General features: G+C 42.2%; 1 protein-coding gene across 2 annotated transcripts in view; it reads right to left on the bottom strand.

Moving 5' to 3' along the window:
• Positions 1-22,769, bottom strand: part of TWF2 (twinfilin actin binding protein 2) — a 77,847-nt gene that overhangs the window by 10,294 nt on the left and 44,784 nt on the right. For both annotated transcript variants that reach the window (XM_053298379.1, XM_053298380.1), the window contains 2 exons: positions 17,310-17,405; positions 13,770-13,874 (listed from right to left, as the gene is read on the bottom strand). In XM_053298379.1, the coding sequence (XP_053154354.1) occupies positions 13,770-13,874; positions 17,310-17,405 (201 nt within the window). The remainder of the gene's footprint in view (positions 1-13,769; positions 13,875-17,309; positions 17,406-22,769) is intronic.

Consider the following 22,769-nt stretch of genomic DNA (forward strand, 5'->3'; position numbering starts at 1 on the left):
CTCCCCCGCCAATAATAATGAAAATAAAGAATAGTAGAAAATAGCCTTATAAGGCTTCCCACAGTATCATCAAGGGAAAAATCATTAACTTTAAATTTCATGCTTTACACAGGAGCAAGAAATAGGTCATACGCTTCATTGAGTAACTATCAATATATCACTTTCACTCTTGATAATGGAGTGAGTACTGGAGTTTACTTTTCACCAAGTGACAGAAAAAATTACTTTCCACTGAATGGAAAAAATTGCATCTTTATTTCTTGTTTTAGTTATCAGAAATAAGTGCAGTTTCCCATAAGTTTATGCATTTGAAACCTCTGAAGCAGCGTTGATTAGCTATTAAGTGTTGATTTTCTGGTATTGTTAATCAAAGCAAGAGTTCCATCCAAATTTGGCTTGTCATAAGGCATAGAATAAAGATCTAATAGGTAGAAGATAATTTTAAAAAGATTAAGTGATGTTACTTAGTAGGGATGATCAACAGAAGGAACACTATGTGGAAAGATGGATTTTATTAAAAACAAACTGAAAAACTAATTTTCATGATAATGTCCAACCATACACATTATTCTCCCCTCTGTAGGAATGATGCACATATTACTGTGTTAATGTTTGTTAAGTTTTACAATTTAAAACACAGATTCAACTTCTATATCTACACTAAGGAGCCTTGTATGGCAATATTGTAACTGCATCCATCCACTGTTCTCTCTCCTCCCATAGCTGCTTAAGTGCAGAAAGCGGATCGCATTATAGTTGTTACTATAGCATCCTGCGCAAAGCAGGTCAGAGGACCAGAACTCTGGACCTGGCTCTGGAGGTCTTTGGATGGAACCCAAGCAGCCCCTTCTTGCCTTGCCAAAACTTACTGCATAGGATGCCTGTGTCAGTCATGGTAGGATTCTCCTCTGTGCTGTAGCTGAAACAGTTGTGGTGGCTGCTACCTTAGCACTGAGAGGTCCGAGCCTGAGCATGCACAACAAGTGGAGATTTTGCCAGCTTGATAAGTCTCAGAGTGGTCATAAAAGAGCTCTAATTAAGTGCTGAGAAATTCTACAAACTGTAGCTCAGGAAGCACACACAGCAACTGAAGTCTAATTTCTAAACAGTCCAAGGTACCTTAAGACTCCCCCAGTCCTTGAAGACCCTTGGGGGCCAATATTTCCAGATTCTTTGGTTGAAAAGGTTGCCCTGTTTATTTTCAAATTCAAAAACACACACTCCTTAAAGTATTTGTTTAAAAACTTTAAATTTCTAAATTCCTCTGACCAAGTTTCAATACATCAATCTATCTGTGCCATATTTATTACTACAGTATTTAAGCAATTTATACCAAGGACAACAAGGAACGTTCCACAGAGAAAACCATGGAAATGAAAGGGAATAGTCTTAAGTCAATGAAGATTTCTAATGGTGATCCTGATTAAACACTATTCTAAGCACAAACCAACTTGCCAGTACAGTACACCAAATTCACTTCAAAGGGAAGGCAGGGAATCAGATTCTTTCTATTGAAAGTTCACATCAACCATGAAGTAACTTATCCTTCACATTTCTCTCAAGGCAGTTTAGAAAATAGGCTCCACGTTCACTCAGCATAAAACAGGAGCTGAACTCTGGTTTGTTCAATTATTTTTGTGCATTGGTTCCTTTGAGAGAAGGTAAAGGAGGATGTGACCAAACTGGGACTGAAGAGAAAGAATCCCCCCGAGGGAATGGGAAGCAAAATGCAGGCATTGGCCTACCTCCTCAAGGTGAGGGGAGTCAATCACTGTTGGGCAGCAGCAACAGCCTACTACCATCTGTCACACAGAATGCAGGAAAATGGAGTCACATTGTGACAGAAACAAGAAAAGAGTTACCTGAAAGCTTTCATATATTCTGTTCTGTGCCAATAATCAATAAGGGTTATTAAGCACCTCAACAGAACAGAATTGGTCTAGCACATCACTGACAAGTCAATCATGCACAGGAACAGAATGGCTGTTTAACCATAGCCCTATTCACATGCTGTGTTCAGTGCACATAGAATATATGTGCCCAGATCTGTACACATATACACTTATCCACAAATTATGTTCAATGTATGTACAGTAGTGCACTTCCTAGCTTGCATTTGAGGGTCCTGTACCCAGGTTCTCTTTTTAAATGAATGCATGTACTGTACAGTCATCCACACAAACAATTACATGTGTACTGTCATGTGCACACACATCCAAAGTAAATTCTAAATAGGACTTATGGCAAGCACTAGTATCAGTTAACTCTGGATACTCATTTCTGCTATGCCTTCTACTCAGATAAATATTCAATTCCTAGTTGGACTGCAGCTAGTTTCAGTGGGACCAGGTACACATAACTGAGTGCAGAATTGCTGTCAAAAGGCGTTTCAATTTTGTTATAGGACTTTGTTTCATATTGTGTGCAAAGAGGATGTAGTCATTTTTCAATGGAAAGCACACAAAGGCTTTTCCTACGGACTGCTGGAAGAGTCAACGTTTGAAAAACCTGCCAAAAATGCAGCCAAATGCTTTCAACTAGAAATCCATTAAAGTTGTGGGCAGTTACTGCATTATCCACTGAGAACCAGTGTAATGTAGTGGTCACGGTGTCATACTAGGATTGGGGCGACCCAGGTTCAAATCTCCGCTCAGCACGAAGCCCGTTAAGTGACTGTGGGCCAACCACCATCTCTCAGTCTATACTCTATCCTCTATACTCTGGCATTTCTGACCCATCAGGGCTGCTGTGCATGTGAAAGCAAGCTTCAGCAGTGTTGCACAACTATTTAAAATAGAACATGGGCACTTACGCAGCCCTACTTCTATTGTTTCCAATGAAAGTAGCGATGTGGAAGTGCTTGTGCACTGTTTTAAGTAGTTGTGCAACACTACTTAAAACCAATCCCTGCAATCCCCACCAGCACTGGCTTCCACACATTCAGCAGCCCTGGTGGGTTAGATGTACTAGCATTGCCTTGCACAACATGTTAGCCATTAGGACTTAAACATGCATTGGATTGCTTTGTAAGAAACCGAACAGAAAGGACTTATTTGAACATGCTTTAAATGCAAAGGTAGTACAGGTTGAGTATCCCTAATCCGGACATCTGAAATGCTCCAAAATCCAGAAAAAATCCATATGTAGTTCTGGTATTTGGTGTTGCATTTATCTTCTTTTGTAAGCAGAGATCAAGCTTTTTTTAATTAAGTACAAAACATTATTTTCACATGAAATCTGAATTTCATCTCTACCTAAAATGCCATGTTTGAGTCTAACATGACCAGCAACATTACTACACTGAAAATTTTCTCACAATTAGTTTTCATTACATTTACAGCTACAACTATTTATCGTGAATTCAATACTTATTTGTTTTTATACTTTAAATAAAACCTTTTAAAAATTACAATGTACAATAACCTTTCGTGTTTAGACTTGGATCTCATGCCCAAGATATCTCATTACAGTATGCAAATATTCCAAAATCGGGAAAAGTCCGAAATCCAGAACACTTCTAGTCCCAAGCAGTTCGGATAAGGGATACTCCACCCATAATACAGATGCTAAAAAGATAACTTCACTCATTCAAAAATGTTCCCTCTTGCCACAAAGGGGGCACATCATGGTGAGAAACAAAGAAGCTCCATTTATATTCCCAATGATCCCTTCCCCAGATCAAGTATCTGTTGTAAAGAGCCTGATTTTAAGGAATGATGATAATTCTCAGCATTGCTATCCTCTTTACAGTGGTCAAAGGGCTTCACCTACATTATGTGTAAGTTATCCTTACATCATCCCTGTAAGGCAGGTAATCATTATCCTCATATTGTAGATGAGAGAAGGGGCTAAAACTGTAAAACAGTGGCTTGCTTTAAAAAAAATCATGATTGAAGTGACATTTGAACCAGAGATTTCTCACACTCTTAGCTGCTATGCTACGCTAGCTATGCATACCTCAGAGTCAGGAGGCAAGCAACAATTATTTTAATGGTTTATAAAAACCATTACAGAATAGGAACAAAGAGATCTACAAACAAATTAATCTCCCTCAAGTGAAGTAGGGGACAATGGATAATAAAATGAATGTGAAGGAGGTTTCTTGAGCATTTAGCACAAAAAAGTGAAGACAAACAGACTGAGGAGGTAGGGCCTACCATCTCACTGCTGGAGGCCAGGGAATGAAGATCCTTGGAGCATATGCAGTGGGAACAAAAATGGCAACAAGGTTAGCTCCATGCTAAGTGTTTGGTTACAAAGGAAAGGTTTGAGACACCTAAATATTCTAGCAAATCTTTACCTTCCCCCTCAGGGCAACAATAGCTTTATGTACTAACCACAGGTCAACTACTGGAGTTCATATGGTTCTCCACATGAACAAGGGTAGTAGACAGTGTTCTCTCTAAAATATTTTTATCTGTGTACAGAATGAGTTTTATCCTGGGTGGCAGTATCAAGGTAGTGTGTGCGCACATGAATACAGGGTGGGGCCTTCCTAATTCAACCTGAGTGGTATCTAAAATTATCTGAGTGGACATTAAAAAACTTGTGAGTCACGCATGTGCACACGCCTTAGAGGAAACACTGGTAGTAGAATGTGTTATGCTTTGTATAAAATACTAGAAAATGTTACACCGTTCCTCCTTGTCCTTCAAACAGAAACACTGAGGGAACAGGAGCAAGACAGAAAGCAAGAGACAATGACTGTGGAATAAGTCAGAAAAAGGTCCAGATAAGAGACACATCAGGAAAAAATAATCCTCACAGGTTATGGTTCATTCCTGCCACACACCCCTGCTTTCACCATCAAGATTTTTTTAATGGTAGCACTTTAGCAAATCCCACAGAGAATATAACTAATCCCACAGAACTGTCAGTCTCTCACACACACACTGCCAGTCCAATCATGAGTTGATTTCTGGGTTCTAAAAGGGTTATTTGACAAGATGGATGCCATATAGGTGCCCACATTTCTGCTCTGTGCCGACCATGATTTCCATAACAGTCCAAGGGTATATGTAGGTCCAAAACCACATTCGCCTCTATCTCCCATGGGCACGCTTGCCACAGGTTTTCAAACTTAATGCCTTTCACCGTTACAGAAGGTATATGGTCAACTTGCAACAGAAACCCAGGAAACCTCTCTTTTGCATAATGACAGAACCTGGTATATTACTGTAGTCTGGCATATTACAACTGAAACACCTACAAACCAACCCATCAAGTTCTAGGAATAAGAATTGCCTATTGGTTACCGACTCTGCCATAGTATGCAGAGGCCTACTTAGTTCAAGTTAAAGAGTATCTTTCATTATACTAGAATTTAATATCATAAATTTATCCTAAAGTAATCATTATTCCCTGATCAGCAACGAGTTTTCCTGAATGGGCCAAGGGCCAGTGCTTCAACCTTCACCTGACAGAAAGTTATGTTGCACAAAGCCCATTTTCTTTACAGCTGCTCCACTTCCAAGTTGACAACTAGATAGTCAAGTGGCACCTCTTAGAGGAGTTTTGCTTTGGACCTTAGTTTTTCCAGTTGCTCCCTGGCACTATGAAAACCTAAGTGCCCCCAAAAGCAATAAATTACCATGAACCCAGCCATATCTTCAGCAATTTAATCACTGAAGAGGAAATGGTAGGTTGCAATTACCCAACCATTGCCTCTCCCTGAAGATGAATGTTGGTAAGAACACATTTTGACATGAAGAGGAAGTCTATTAGAAAGTCACTCATTTAATCTGTGCTAGTGAAGAACTACACAGATTTCAAAATGTTCTGAAAAATCTTTGTAGCTTTTTACTGAATTGGATTCAAAACTGAATGATGGAGAGGCTTAGTCTAAATGCTACAGTAATGTTGCAGGACTGTTTGCTTAGTAAGAACATTACTATGGTTTAAGTCCGCCCTTGGAACTCTGTCAATACAAGATAGCCATAATTTCTCTGCTTCTCTTTGGTAAACACCCACCTTCAGAGTAATCTTTATGGCATGGATTAGAACAAAGCAATAACATATACAAAAATAATAAAGGATGGTGATGAAAATGTAGTGTGACTGAAGTACTTTTATATTTTGGATTCCGGATATGTAACTTTGAATCAGCATAACACTACCACCAAAGGTGCAATATTAGTGATCTATGCATATTAAACTGGTAGCTAAATATTTTTACATTCACAACAGAGTTGCCAGAACCTAAGGGGTATACTCGTGGGTCAAATGGGCCGTAAGCCAGAATTTGGCTTTTTAAAAGCCAAATCTGGCCACCTAGATTCAGAACCCACTCTTTCCCAGCCCATTACATATTGTTTTTCAACTTTACACAGGAAAAGTAAAATCTGAAGTCTTCATAACCACTGCAGTTCCAAGGCAGATTGGTAGTTTCAGAACAAAAACCAATGACTGCCATTTCAGAGGTACTACCCAATACTGCCCACCACACTACAGACCACCTTGCCATTAAAACTTGCTTTAGTCTGTTTTCATTTCTATGCCTTTCCAACTGTACAAGAGCTTTTTATTTGACATGATTGTGCCACAATACTTATGTAATTTCTTCACATTTCATTTAGATTCAACATTTCAACCAAAGTCACAATCCAAAACCTTCTGACCTAACTCACACATAGCACAAATCTAGTGCCAATGAACATACAGGTGCCGCTTAAACAATTTCTTAAATCTACAGTTTTCATGGCCAAGGATGTGGAGAATGATCCCATCACTTCATTTACAAAGAATTTCAAACAGCATAATCCAAAGTGAAGGATACTTTAGATCTGCAATTTATAAAGGTTATCTAAATATTACATCACCTTTAAATAGCATTTTGCATTTTAGACAAAATAGTACAAAGCCTCTAACATCCCCTGGATCTGAAAAACAAGAGTATCCAAGGCTTTGGCTTCCAAATATTTCACATGAGGTGAATGCATAGCCATGCACATCTTCAGAGGGATCTTATACAAGATGACTGACCAAGCCCAGTTGGCAACGTCATTTTGCTGCACTGAAATCCACAGGGATTGCTCCTACATTTTTCAGGCTACTAATACTGCTCCTTGTATATACTGAGGTGACACAGCAAGAACATTATAAAATTGTAAGAGCACACCACTATGCACAAAGTGTTACATTAAACCAATATGAAAGCACTCAACCTAAATGCTATAGTGCTGATTTCAGCTGCTACTAATGTTGTGCCACATTAATTCTGTCCTGTGAAGTCATAAGAGATTTTTTTTTAAGTGACACTCCAAGAATTCTGCAACCTCTCTTTGGATTGAAAGAGCAGAGAAGCACTACAAACAGGCACACATGCATTAGTTGTAGAAAGAAAATTCTGGAAGTTACACACACCGCACCTGGATTATTTCCCTAGTTCTAAACAAACAAACATTGCCCCCTTCTTTCACCCACAGAATTCCACAGCTTGATGAACCTTGGCGGAGTTTTCAGGCTTAATAAACAAACAGTCAGTAACGTGCATTCCTCACTGTGGGTCCATCACTGTTGTCACCAAGAGTCCGCCTCAGCAAACACATAGGGCACAAGTCAAGGCAGAGGTCTCTCAGTGGGATCTGCTAGTGTTCCTTACTGATTTGTAAAGTCCAAGAAATTCTGCTAGCATTCCCAACATGCCAGGGACACTTGCAACCAAAGCAATGGGAGAAAAAGGCCATGTGTTCTTTTAGGAGCGGAGTGAGGGAGTGGGCAGAGAAGAGAGAACTTTCTCACATTAAATGCAATGACATTATGTTATTACTTAAGTGAACGTTTCCCAACCAAGCACAATTAAGAGTGTGAGTGCGCACGCGCACTCCCACACATGCATGTACCCTTGCTGCTATACCAAAGTCAGCAGTACAAATACCTCTTTCAGGTTTTTATTTTCAATCCTCTACACAAGAAATGAAGGGCCATAAACGACTTGAGGAGCAACTCTGACATACAGTGGCCTTGGTTATCCACAGTCCTGGGATAACCAAGGACTGTGGCACCTGCAGTTCCGTGTATCTGTGGTCAGGCAATGGGAACCCAACGTCATTATCTGTGGTTGTAAACAAAGTAAAAATCTGCCTATCTGCGGTGCCTAGGTGGCCAGAAATGACTTCTGATGTCATATGCGACCACCATTTAGCTGAATGGAGCCATTTTGTGGCTCTTTCTTTGGGGGCAGGGAATCTCCGTGATTTTTCCATGGAAAATTGGTGGAATTGAGGGGACACTGCTGCAGTTGGAGACTGCATAGTATGGCATGTTACTGCCATTATTTCTGCCTCCTTCCCGCTTTTTAAGGCTTTTTTTGTTTTTGTTTTTATCTCCAGGAACCTAACCCCCCGTTCCCATAGACTCAATGTGTCATTATCCATGGTTTCGTTATCCGTGGTTGTAGCCCAGAACAGAACACCCGCGGATAACGAGGGCCAACTGTACCAGAATCACCATTTCCTTTAAATTTGGGATAGCAGCCTCTGCCAACAAGAAAGTGAACATTTCTTGTTGGCTTGTCCTAGTTTAGTGCTCACACCTCACTCAAGGAAACAGGAAAAGAAAAATGACAGAAGCCAACAGAAACCACTTACCTGGGCTGTTTTACCCTGCAAGACACAGGCAAAAAGCAGCTTAAATCAAGCAGAACTAAACAAGCCTTGCAGTAAAACAGGTCTTAATAATAAAATTGCTTAAGTTGTAAAATGAGAGGAGAGAAGGCTCAAATCTGCCTGAAGTCATTGCCTTCTACCCTGGAACCTCTTAGCACCCAGTTGTGTTACACAGTAGTGAAAGAAAAACTCTGTGCATGCTCAAGGACACTGTCTTCTGCAATATATGAAGTAACAAAAGGGGACCCCTCTTGAAACAGAAAACATATTACAGAATGAAGCTGAATGATGGTTCTCTGATAAGCAGCAAGGCAATTGCTGCCCTTGTTGAGAGGCACGCTCCACCCATTAACATGCATCCTGACACAGTGACGGCTGAGTGCACACTAAGGGCAACATCTGCCACTCCAGAAGGGTGCAACAGTCCAAACAGGGCCAGAGGCAATATTGGAAAGGGATATAGTGCTCAGAGAGAATCATCGCTTGCGAGCAACCCTTCCAAACTAGGAGAGACTGAAAGAATAGTTTCATGTGGTGTGCTGGGCCCTAGGGCAGACAGAGACTGGCGGCGGGGAGGGGAGTGGGGAGTTGTGCAGTCTTGCACACCTGTCTTTCCAAATGGAGAATGCAACATAGTTAAATGCATAAAGGCCCAAGTTCAGTTCTTCTCAGAAACACAGGGAAAGATGAACACTGTGTGAAATCTAAGAGGGCTGTCGCTAGCCCGAGGTTGTTGTTTTTTTTGGCCAAAATGGACCAATGGCCTAACTCAGTCTAAGAGTCTTATATCTTCACAGGAGAATCCTAGGACAGGGGGACAAACAGAATGTAGCTCTCTCTCCCTGGGGCACATCAGATACCCAAGCAGGAGTATGAGACGCTGCCATCCTCGACAAAATCTGTTCAGGGGACCCCAAATACTCTGGCTGTCTTGTCAAACTGCACAGGGAGAGACTGCTGCAGAATCTGAGCTGGTTATTTAGGCTTTCATGGGCAATAATCAATCCTCCGAGCTGCACCCAAAACAAAACTGACATCTCGCCTGCTACAATGACACAGGATCACATGCACACTGACCCAACAAAGGAGCACTGAACAGAAAAGGGCTCCCTTCACAGTCTGTCATAACCACTCAGGCATGCAGACAAAAAGGCAGGGGGCAGGGGAAGCAGCTCTGTGCTAAAGCCGGATATCTGTCATCAGGAACACCAGCATCCATATTTAGAGAATGGTGCAGAATGAGAGATGGTCCCTCGGCTGCAACTGTTCCAACAAGCAAATGAGAAGCTTTTGTTGTTGTTTTTTAAACTACTCCCAACCAAACTTCCTCTCCAGTTTATATCACTGAGGGAGGGATACAGCCCTGGATGCTTCCAGATCTCTAGTTCACACCTGTGAAAGTCACACACACACACCTGCACGCCCTAGTCCATATCCTTCTCTCCATGCTCCCATCTTTATAAAAACAGTGTCTCCCCTCCATCTCATAGAAAGTGATTGCCACACAGTCCAGTGCTTGTGCTGTCATACTTATGAGCTCATTTTAGTAATAGCTGAAAGCGATTTCTCCCTGCCTGCTCTCAAGCTTCTGCATAACTCCTTCTGCGACAGATCACAGCCCTAAACACGGGCTGCCGCTCATGAGTTGCTAAATCATCATTTGATTCGACCACCATAAATTGTAAGAGGGAGTCAAGAGCCTTAAAGCTCAAATTCCAGCAGGGTGAACTTTGTTCAGATGTGCCTTTTTATTAAGATGAAGAGACAAATTAAAACCAATGCTTGGGAGATAAAATGACATTGGCAAGAAAGAATACCAAGTGAGAATTCTGTTATTGTATAGTCCTGAGCCAATAGCATTAGACAACTTCTCCATATGTCTCCCTCTTGTTATAAGCTGTGATGCCATAATCTTCACTGGGGAAGTTTTGGGTTCAAATTGCACACTGGAAGGCCATCTGTCCCCAAGCAGATCATGGCCCCCAGTTCCTGATCAACAGGGAGCTAGTGCTGATCACAGTTCTCCATAGGTCTGTGATTACTTGACAGTTCTCTCATAGAATGAGACACGCAGAGATGGCTATGCTTTCTTTTACATACTGCTGTGTTGGTTTTTTATTGCCATCCAAGGAGGTGCCTGGCTGTCATCTTGGGAGACTGCTCAGTGGAGTAAATACACCAGAATTCGTTCACTGAATCACAAAAATTGTTTGTTCTGAATAAGCCCATAGGAAGTCATTTGGGGGAGCAACAGAAATGCAGTTGCCACTTGTTTGTTGCAGGCAAATGAAAAACTGTCACTCAAATTACTTCTCCTGTGGAATCAGAGGCCAAGAAATGTTCGCTTTGTTCACCATCCAGACAAAATTTTTTACTCACTCATCGGGATTTTCTTGGCTTGTCAGACATTTTTCTTCACTGGTCACAGAGAAGTAGACGAGTGGATTTCCTAAGCCCTGTGTGGAAGCATTGGCTGACATTCCCCACAGCGCACCCATAATGGAAGAAGCTCTGTGGGGACAAAGGGGCTCGGAAGTAGCAGTGAGTCTTCCTTCTCCCTCAGCCTGCTGCGGGCAGAAGGGGATGTGATTTTTCACTGCTCTCTCCTCCCTCCAAAAGGAAAATTCATTTGTAGGAATGCATCCTTGATGGCTGTGCAGCCACCTCCACAGAGTTGTTGTAAGGATAAACATGCACACTGCTCTAGGCTACTTGGAGGAAGAGTAAATAAAATACATACACACATAAGTAATTTTTAAAAAAAAAATCACATCCCTCTTCACCTGTGCTGAGCTGTAGAAAAAAGAAGATGTGCTGCTGGTTTCAAACCTCTTTGAATCCCCCTGCAGGGGAGGGATGTGCAAACCAGTTTGATGTCAAGCCGGCTCGACATCGAACCAGTTCGGTTTGATGAATCACTCCGTCATGACCCAGGCCACACAGAGGTCCATTGCACATGCACGGAAGCCTCCAAAATGGTCTCCGTGAGGGGGAAAGGCCCAGAAAGGGCTGAAGAATGCCTGAACTGGGTGATTTATGGCATGACGAAGGCCAGCGAGGGGAGGAGAAACCTCTACGGACCCCCCATGATCTCAGAGAAGCCCCCCGGAGAGGGTAAGTACTAAACCTATTTTTAAAAAAAGTGTTCATAAACCCAAACCCAACAAATGAGGGGAGGGGGTTCCCAATGGTGGTGGTGGGGGAACTGAACTGGCCTGTTCCGGTTTGTGTCAAGTTTGGACTCGAACCGAGCCAGCCAGTTTTGTGCACAACCCTACTGCAGGGCTTCTTCCATTATCAGAGCATTGTAGTTCCCCATTGTCAGCCATTGAGTTTTTCTAGCACTTAGACAGCATTTTATTGCAGGGAAAGTGCTAATTCTGCTCCCAGCTAGAGCAATCAATGTGGACACAATCGTTGTGCCTAACAGGGCTGTGCAATTGTCACAAGCATCTCTTGGATGGAATGGCAATCCCACATGTTATGGGAATGGCAGGAGGGAGCGTGGTTATGATTTCCCCACAGTTCTGCTCTAGAACTGATCAAGGGTAGGCAAGAGCAAGTAATAAAAAGAGAGAGAGAAGCAGAAGTTGCAACGAAGCAGGCAATGCAAGTAGGAAATGCACAAGGGTATGGAAATGGATGGAGACAAGCAGAAAGAGAGAGGTGTAAAAGTGTGTGGCTTCAGCAGCCTGCTTCTCACAGCTTCCACTCATGCTATGTGCCTCCCCACTCTCTAACCAGAGTGGACAACCATCCTAGGTAAAGTGTGCCGTCAAGTCAGTTTCGACTCTTGGCACCCACAGAGCCTTGTGGTTGTCTTTGGTTTACCATTGCCTCTTCCCATGCAGTATGAGATGATGCCTTTCAGCATCTTCCTATATTGCTGCTGCCCAATATAGGTAACAGTGGGGATTCAAACCAGCAGCCTTCTGCTTGTTAGTCAAGCATTTCCCCGCTGCGCCACTTAAGATGACTTGGACAACCATCCTATTATTTATTTATTTGTTGATTTTTAGATGGCCCTTACAAAATAGCTCAGGGCGGTTCACAAACATCAAAGACCCTTTAAAACAATTTAAGAGCACTGGAAAGCCAGGCCGAACAGGTAGGTCTTCAGGGCTCTCCTAAATTCCAATAAAGAATTCAAATTACGGATGTCTGCAAGGAGCGCATTCCACAGTCCAGGAATGGCTACAGAGAAGGCCCACCTCTGGGTTGCCACCAGACGAGCTGGTGGCAACTGGAGCCGGACCTCCTCAGATGATCTTAGCGTGTGGTGAGGATCAGACCGAAGAAGGCGCTCTCTAAGGTAACCTGGACCTAAGCTGTTCAGGGCTTTAAAGGTAATAACCAACACTTTGTATTTTGCTCGGAAACATATCGGCAGCCAGTACAGCTGTTTCAAAACAGGCATAATATGGTCTCTCCGGGTTGCCCCGGAGACCAGACTTGCTGCCACATTTTGAACTAACTGAAGTTTCCAAACTACGTACAAAGGCAGCCCCACGTAGAGCACATTACAATAGTCAAGCCTGGAGGCTACCAGCTGGTGCACCACTGTTTTGAGGTCAAAGAACCTCAAACCTTTGCTTTCAAAGGTGGGGTGTGGGGGAGGTCTGAACACTGCTGTGGTTCAGACACTGAACACTAGTCTTTCTGCCAAGCATAATCATATCAAGGAAAAATGGCAAGTGAAGCAGATTTTTTGAGTGATCATCTGGATAAACGGCTTAGGCCCCGGGTATCTAGGAGAGCATCTTCTTCACTACAAGCCCCACCGCCCGTTGAGGTCATCTAAAGAGGTCCGTCTCCAGGTATTGCCAACTCGTTTGGTAGCTACACAGAGACGGGCCTTCTCGGTCGCTGCCCTGAGATTGTGGAATGCACTCCCTGCTGAGATATGATTCTCCCCATCTCTGGCAATTTTCAAAAAAACATCTGAAAACCCATCTTTTCGCCCAAGCTTTCTCAACTTCACAAAAAAAAATTTGGGTTTTAATCTCTGGTTTATTTTAAAATTGTTTTTAAGTTTTTTGTATATGTTTTTAACTGGTTTTATGTTATGGTTAACCACCCAGAGATGAAAGTTTGGGGCGGTGTACAAATTTGATAAATAAAATAAAATAAAATAAAATAAGCAGGCAATCTACGCTCTCTCACCTCATTGATGCGGATCTGCTGAAGCTCTTGTTCAGCTGCAGTCAGAGGAGCTGGGGCAGAGCAGGACGACACGTGCTTCTGGTAACCACTGAGCGAGATGTCTTCCTGTAACCAAACAGAAGATGTGATGAGAACCGCAGACATGGTACAAAGGGAAGACTTCTTATGGGCTATGTAAACCAATGGCCAGACCCTGAGCCCCCATTAATGTTGTCAGTTGGCTTTGGTGTGCAGAGGCATCAACAGTAAATCTACAATTCAGTTGTGTCTCTCATTCAAGTAGCACTACAAATTGCTAAAAGGGACTGCCACATTTTGAGGGGCACAGTAAAAACAACTGCAGTAACTAAAGACAGACAAGGCAGTTCTTCCATTATTATCACAAAGATCCAGAAACTTCTGAAAGCAACATTCTCATTCAGAGCATGCTAGAAGCACTACATTTACGTTAAAGAGCCTAAAAGCACAAAACCCTTTTTTAAAAAAATCCTCTCTGCCATTAAAGCTACTTTACAACCGTTCTAGGCCATACATTGCAGCTTGCCAAGGGCTTCATGAAATCATTCCTTCTGCAGCTGACCACAACGGTGTGCCATGTTTGTCTTTCTGCTTCAAAGAGGCCCTCCCTAGTAAAGCTTCCTTGGTCCCTTGGCCATTGCCTTACTCATCTATCTCTGACGGAGAGCTGAAGGCAGCAGCTGGCTTGCCAGGTTTTCTGCTCCCTAGGAGGATGTGAAGTTTTCAGGAAAGTGACATGGTGCCCCACCCCACCCCACCCCACCCCCATCGCCATGGGAGTTTGTTCCAGACTGGCACAACTTTCAACGCTCAAGCCCAAAGGATGCATCTTCTCAAGGACCTGTGCCGACAGGAATCGCCAGTGACTCTGCTGCAGTCAAATAATTACACTTTGGGCTCAACCTTTTTCAGTTTAGCAAAGCATGAAGCAAAACAAAGTTTTAGCTTTAGGATCTTGATGCTACAGAAAATAGAAAGCGAAAATGCATGGAAACAACAGAAACTGTCACTTCTACACAACGTATGGCCTGCATGCCATGCAACTATTGATATTTAAAATAGCTCCTGCAGAGGCTGATATTGTGCACCTCAACATAATGTCAAGCCTGCATTGAGTGCCACACATAAAACAGTAAAAAAAAAACCAAGTGGCATATCTATACCTATCAGCCAAAATGTGACAAAAGATACCAGCAACTATCTTCTAGTAGCTATCAATTGGCAGATGATCTCCCTGGGTGGCTTCTACAACCTCCAATTCAGATCTGAGGTCTATTCCTTGCAGGAGCCAACTGCAGAGGCTCTGCAACCCTAAGAGAACAATGGGGATTGGCTGTGTGCACATGTCATTTCTCTTCAGTTTCTGAAGGCACATGAACCAACCCAGAGCTGAGACTGGTTATGGGCTTTGATGTTTCAATTTCACACCCATTACTTAAAGAAGTGCAATGCCATGACCGAGAGGAATGAGTCAGTGTAAGTTCATAGGGAATCATGTAGACTGGGCTTGAGAACAATATTCTAGCCAATGAGAAATGTACCATGAGGATTCAGTGTAAAAGAAGTTTGCAGATAGATGGTCAGAAAAAACACAATGTATTCCATAATATAGTACAGCCCCACTTCACGAGCAATGCTGCCACCTTGTGGCTTTCCATGAAAATCACAGGAGTATGAAAACCACTGCCTGTCTAATGCTTATACTATTATTCACAAACCAGAGTTTGCCCACTGTACATGGGCTTAATCTAACCAAGTTTTACCTTGCTGAATAACCCATGGTATGCTGCCTCTACTCTATTGCTCATTTACATCTAAGCAGCAAGATATGAACAGAATAAGCTATCTTCTAGCAAGTCATACCATTGGTCCATCTAGCTCAGTATTGTAGGGATGTGCAGGAATCAATTCAGCAAAGCCTTTCGTTTTGGTGGGACGTCGTACCAAATTGTTTCGGTGGGACATGGTACCTTTAAGCATGAGTAAAGGAGGTCCTTACCTGCTTCTCCTCCGCTTTTCTGGGCACGATACTGTGCCACTCAGAATTCTGTGCACGGCTGAGCAGTTTCACCCAGCAGCCTGTGTGCAGCAGTGCGACGCACATGGCCGCATGTGGTCGGCAGCACCATGCTGACCATGCGCAGTGGTCGTGTGCACCCCCACCGCCACATGCAGGCTGCTGGATGAAGCCCTGTCGCCACGCCTGGAAAGCGGCAGGGTGGCAATGGAGAAGGTAAGGATCTGATGTACTCATGCTTAAAGGTGCCCTGCCTCGCCCCGCTGAAACATCCGTGCACATCCCGACAGTACTGTCTACACTGACTGACAGCAGTTCAGACAGGGTCTTTCCCAGCCCTACCTAGAGATACCAATGACAGAACCTGGGGCCTTCTGCACACCATACACGTGCTCTACAACTGAGCTACTACTGCTTTCCCTAACCAAATGTTCACCAATGCTTGGTTACCACCCAAACAGGGTTTTTCCATCTCAGCATTCCTCCCTCAGCAGCACTATATTCAAGTAGTATAGTAATAAGGCTCACCAGCAGGCCAGAACTTTTGAAAAACATTTTGAATAATTTGGATCAACAATTATTCAGGAAGTACAGAATAAAACATGAAATCAGACATATGAAAAAACTGGCAAATTCACAGTTTATAGCCTGAAAGCATTACCTTTGTCCTTGTACAAACAGGTCATATGGTCTACATGGGCATCTGTATTGCACAGTGGCAACTCAAAGCACCTGCTGAAGCATCTTTGGATGCTTCCACTCATCCGACCTCATTCCAAGGTGATTCAAATCAAGCAAAAATAGCAAGTGTTCCCATGGCAGGTTAATGTGAGTAATTTCAATTCAATTAGATAGGCGAATAAAAGGCAAAATTTAAGATATGAATCAGTTTCCTGGGGAACAAGTGTACTTTTTGAAATAACTACTTTTTTCAACCTTAAAGAAATGGAAACCATTCATACACACGATATCTTGGCAGGCTTCCTATGGTTCTCATGATCAACAGCAGTAGCTTCCTTCACTGCCTCCTTGACTGATTGATTGATTAAGTGCCGTCAAGTCGGTGACGACTCTTAGCAACCACATAGATTCTCTCCAGGATGATCTGTCTTCAACTTGGCCTTTGAGGTCTTTCAGTGGTGCATTCATTGCTGTCGTAATGGTTGCTGCTGGTTGTCCTCTTCTTCTCTTCAACTTTCCCCAGCATTATGGCCTTCTCAAGGGAGCTGGGTCTTCGCATAATGTGTCCAAAGTATGATAGTTTGAGCCTGGTCATTTCTGCCTCGAGTGAAAATTCTGGATTGATCACTGCCTCCTACCTTCCAATTTTTGATCATGAGAATCAAAGGGTGAGAGAAAAATTAAAGTGACCCATGAAAATATCTGTTCTTTAGATAACAGAATACTCTGCACTTTCCTTAATATTGTATAAGAGATCAATGGATAAGGCTCTTTCTCAAAGACTTAGTTTACAATAGTGTCATTGTACATGCCAAATAACCAACCTTAACTGTTCCAAATAGTTCATCCTTTATGTGTCCTCCTCCAAATTCTTTCTTCACTGTTGCTCTGGTTGCTGCATAGAGCATCTTCAGTCTAACCTGGCCATACAAAGAGAGGAAAACGTAATTAGTGACAGGTGAAAGCTATCTCATGGCTATGTGAAGAGACTCATGGTCACTTCCAACTTTATGGTCAAATTACAAAGAACAAGGAATGCGGTAACTCCTGGATTTCACATTATCTGTTATACCAGAGCCTATCAGGAAGAAATGTTCTAATTGTGGGACATGTGCCCATGCCATTATCTTTAGAAAGTAACAGAATACAAACTATTGTTCTAAAATTAATTCAAACAGATCTTGACATTAGCCACATAGGACTAACAAAAACCAACTGAATCAATTCAATTAGCAGCTATTCCCTGAAAGACACATATAGGACTAAAACGTGCCCTTAGACTCTTTACATCCTTTTGCGCTAGCGAGCTAATTGAAATAAATTACTGCAAAACCAAGGTAATGGTTTTTACTAAGTGCCCAAGACTACTTAATTGGCTCATGAACGGATATAAAATCGAACAGGAGAACTCTTAAATATTGGGGTATAGTCTTTCACTCATCGGATTCTAGGAATGCCCATTTTAATTCAATCAGGCAGACTGCTCAACTTGTCATAAACAAAATTAAATCTTATCACTCCACGCGAGGGGCATTATTTATTCCTGCTACAATTAGGCTTTTACTGCCAAAGGGTATCCCTTACTTTTATATGGCACTCAATTGGGGCCTATTAACAACTTTGCGCCTTTAGAAGCCATACAAGCTAAGTTTATTAGACACATACTGCAAGTCCCTTGCTGCGTGCTAAATGCAGTAATTAGATGTGAGGTGGGACTTATTAGGCTTGAGTCATGTTATTAGCATTGTATTATTCATTACAGACTTTCCTCAGTTGAGTTAATTGACCTAGGACTAGATCAGGCCACAAAGGTGGTTAAACAACGCATTTTAGTTACAGAACTACAGGATGAATTGGCTGGCCTCAAAAGTGGTGTGTATGTGTATGTGGAACCAAACTATCAACTTTAAACCAGCGGAATATTTAAGTGAGGTATCTCTGTCTAAATTTAGGCGTGCCCTTACTTTAGCGCATCTTAATGCACTACCTATGGCAGTTCTTGACGGCAGGTTTGGAGAGATACCTTTTTCCTCCCGACTGTGTCCATGTGGCACTGGGGCCATAGAAACCACTTCACATGTTATCCTATACTGTGTTTTCTATAAGGATATTTATTTAAGAATAATTTCCCCTCTATTGGAAAACCTCCCTGGATTTCCTGATGGCTTTATTTATTTATTTTTAAATTTAAATAAATTTTTTATTAGCAAACACCAATGAGGAGATTATTTGCAGAATGGCTACATTTTGTTATATTGCCTGTAAAATTCATTCTGAGTCTATGTAACTGTACTCTTTTACTGGTCAATGACTGAAATAGAATTTATCTATCTATCCTGTCAACCCCAGTCTCTTTTCAGACCACAGTTTTTCTAACTTTAAAGTGCTAGGGGGAACTTGCACAATGAGGAAAGGTGCAGAAATACTTTAGTGCAGGGCTGCTCAGCTTCACCTCTCCTGCAGAGGTTGGCCTACAACTCCCATAATCCCTGACTATTGGCCGCTGTGGTTGAGGATTATGGGAGCTGTTGTCCGAAAACAACTGGCGGGCCGAAGTTGAGCAGCCCTGCCTTAGTGCAACTTGACTTTCTGCACAGGTGGTGACTTACAGAGGATTAGTTCCTAAGGCCATGCCCTACCCTTTAACACATAAGCAACCCTTTCCACTTTGCCACTTCGCTTCTAGTCATTGTCCTTTGCTGTTCCTATCATTTTTATTGAGGCAAGTTTGGTCACTACTTTTTAAAAATAAAATAAAATAAAGGCATAATCCAATTCATGTTTAACTCAGATAATGGTTGTTGTTGTTGTTATTATTAATTCGATTTCTATACCGCCCTTCCAAAAATGGCTCAGGGCAGTTTACAAAGAGAAATAACAAACAAATAAGATGGCTCCCTGTCCCCAAAGGGCTCACATTCTAAAAAGAAACATAAGACACACACCAGCAACAGTCACTGGAAGTACTATGCTGAGGGTGGATAGGGCCAATTACTCTCCCCCTGCTAAATAAAGAGAATCACCACGGTAAAAGGTGCCTTGGGCAAAGGGTTAAGCACATAAGAACAGCCCTGCTGGATCAAGCCCAAGGCCCATGCAATCCAATATCCTATTTCAGACAGTGGCCCACCAGATGCCTCTAAGAAGCCCACAGGCAAGAGCTGAGGGCATGCTTCCACTCCTGCTGTTGCTCCCCTGCAACTGCCATTTAGAGGCATCTTGCCTCCTAGGCTGGAGGCAGCCTATAGCCACCAGACTAGTAGTCATTGATAGATCTGTCCTCAATGAACGTTTCTAAGCCCTCTTTAAAGCCATCCAAGCTAGTGGCCATCACCACATCCCAAGGCAGAGAATACCATAGATTAATTATGCACTATGTGAAAAAGTACTTTCTTTTGTCGGTCCTAAATTTCCTGACCTTCAGTTTCATGGGATGACACCTGGTTAGTGTTGTGAGAGAGGGAGAAAAATTTCTCCATCCATTCTCTCTACTCCATTCATAATTTTATACTTCTCTATCATGTCTCCCCATAATTGCCTCTTTCCCATACTAAAATGCCCCAGATGCTGTAGCCTTGCCTCATAAGGAAGGTGCTGCAGGCCTCTGATCATCTTGGTTGCCCTCTTCTGTTAATGAGATTTCCTCCCAAGAAGGGGGTGGGTGGGAAAGAGGAAAACCATGAGTGCTGGAGAAAGAAGTAAGGCTTTCCATCAGTTTGGAAGATGTATTTTCTTTGATTTTTTAAAACACACATACACCATTGTTCCCATCATGACTAGAGATGTGAAGGCCTGGAAAAAATAGTCCCCCTCCACCCCCACAGTTTTCCTAGAAAATGCTCACCCCCCAAAAAAATGTGGAAAACCATTCCCCCACCCCCAGGCCTTCCCATCTTTAATCATGACCACTCTGATCATGGCAATTTAAAAGGCAAAAAGTCAAGGTTCAGAATTTCAGAGTATGCCCAGTCTGACACTATTTTTCTGAATTTTGAGTGGAGGGGGAATCAGCCTCAGAAGGCTCTATTATGAACAATGGATGCATTCCATTTTGTGAAGGGTCCACCCTGCTTGCCATATGAATGGGAAAGTACATGTGTGAGCACCCCAAGATATTCCCCTTAGGGGATGGAGCCACTCTGGGAAGAGCATCTGAAGTTCCAAGTTCCCTTCCTGGCATCTCCAATATAGGGTTGAGAGAGATTCCTGATTGCAACCTTGAAGAAGCCGCTGCCAGTCTGTGTAGACAATACTGAGCTAGATTGATCGGTGGTCTGACTCAGTATATGGCAGCTTCTTATGTTCCTTCTTAACCAGTTATGGGGTAGGATGACCCCAGATTTTAAGGATTAGCTTTACAGGGCAACCCTGTACCTATCTGGCTTAATTTGAGTGGTATCTTGCCCTCCCAAAGGACTGATATGCCTTCCATTTTTGTCCAATTTTGACAAGAAATGAATAAATTATGGGTACTTCATGTAAAAAGGGAGAGATAGTCTTAAAACTTCAGGCTGTTCTTGCCTGGATATTACTAAAGCCATTTCACTGAAATTTGAGAGGCATCATGGTGTCAAAAAGATCTATAGTGTATACAGTATTAACCCCATTCTGCAAAGAAAGAACAATGTGTGGTGTGGGATGTATAGTGTTTTTGGACTACAACCCCAAACTAAGGGTTACAGTAGCTTTACAGAGTTACCCTGCACCAATCTGCCTGCAGTTATGGTGGTAAAATGCCAAAAGGCTACCAGACACAAAATGTTCACCCCATTCATTCAATACAGTAAAAGGCTATTGGCATTTTAGAGATTTATTATTTTAGTCTAGAAAGTCATTTTGACGTTATTCTAGAGAATTATTCTAGCACTACTGTGATATTGCTCATTCTCTCCCACCCCAACCCCAAAGTAACTGAAAGGTCACAAGAGTTGGAATTTGACATTATTTTTAAAAAAAAGAGAGGGGAGGAGATGATGATGGTCTTAGTAATAGCAATAGCACTTACATTTATATACCGCTCTATAGCCAGAGCTCTCTAAGCGGTTTACAATGATTTAGCATATTGCCCCCAACATTCTGGGTACTCATTTTACCAACCTCGGAAGGATGGAAGGCTGAGTCAACCTTGAGCCCCTGGTCAGGATCGAACTTGTAACCTTCTGGTTACAGGGCAGCAGTTTTACCACTGCGCCACCAGGGGCTTAGCACAATGTATGCATGTTTACTCAAATAGTCAGTGGAGCTATATTAACCCAGGAAGGTGTAAATGGCACTGCAGCCAAGTAATTAGAGGGGAACAATTGGGTAGATGGAAAGAGAAATGATAGGGTAAGATTTCACAAAGTGATTAATTAGCCATCAGCAACAATGCCCAGAAAGCAGGAGATGCTTAACAGCACACCAAACATTGTTTATTTTATTTGTGCCTTTCATTCCAAACTCTAAAAGCTAAAAAAGGCTTTCTGTGCATGCCCACAAAAAGCATTTGGGGGTGGGTGGGTGGGTGGCGGGGGTGACAACAGAAGGGGCAGACAGATAACACTTCTTGTGCTAACTCATCCACTGTTAGGTGCAGACATTCAATTATGACTCTGTGGGCAGTTCAATGTTAGACCCCTGCTAACTTGGCAAAGAGGCATCTTTCTAACGTGGTGATTCTCTTTATTTAGCAGGGGGAGAGTAACTGGCCCTATCCACCCCCAGCATAGTACCTCCAGTGACTGTTGCTGGTGTATATCTTAGGGGTTTTTTTAGGTTATAAGCCCTTTGGGGACAGGGATTCATCTTATTTATTTATTGTTTCTTTGTGTAAACTGCCCTGAGCCATTTTTGGAAGGGCGGTATAGAAATCGAATGAATGAATGAATGAATGAATGAATTAATTAATTAAATACTGTGGGACCAATGGAAAGAAACAGAAATATATCCTGTCTGGAAGGGCCAAGTAAATGCTAAATTTTGCCACTAATATACCTTGGATGCCCAACAGATGGCAAGATAGCTCTAAAAAGAGTAGATAATCAAGGAGCAAGAGTCCTCTTAAGGTTATAGAATAGTTCACAATAAATAACCCTGAAATCAAATAAACCTTAATGTGTAAAATTATATAGGCGTAACCCTCAATAGTCACTTCTATTCAAAAAACATAATAGTTTGTGTTGTGTCATCATACATTAAGTCACTGAGGTCAGGACCTTTAAAAAACAAAACGAAACACCAAAACACTATCTGGCAATTCATTAGATTCCATTCTTCAGGATCTGATTTGAATAGCTAAACATGGA

The sequence above is a fragment of the Hemicordylus capensis genome, chromosome 2 (assembly GCF_027244095.1).
Source record: "Hemicordylus capensis ecotype Gifberg chromosome 2, rHemCap1.1.pri, whole genome shotgun sequence".
Classification (NCBI taxonomy): Eukaryota; Metazoa; Chordata; class Lepidosauria; order Squamata; family Cordylidae; genus Hemicordylus; species Hemicordylus capensis.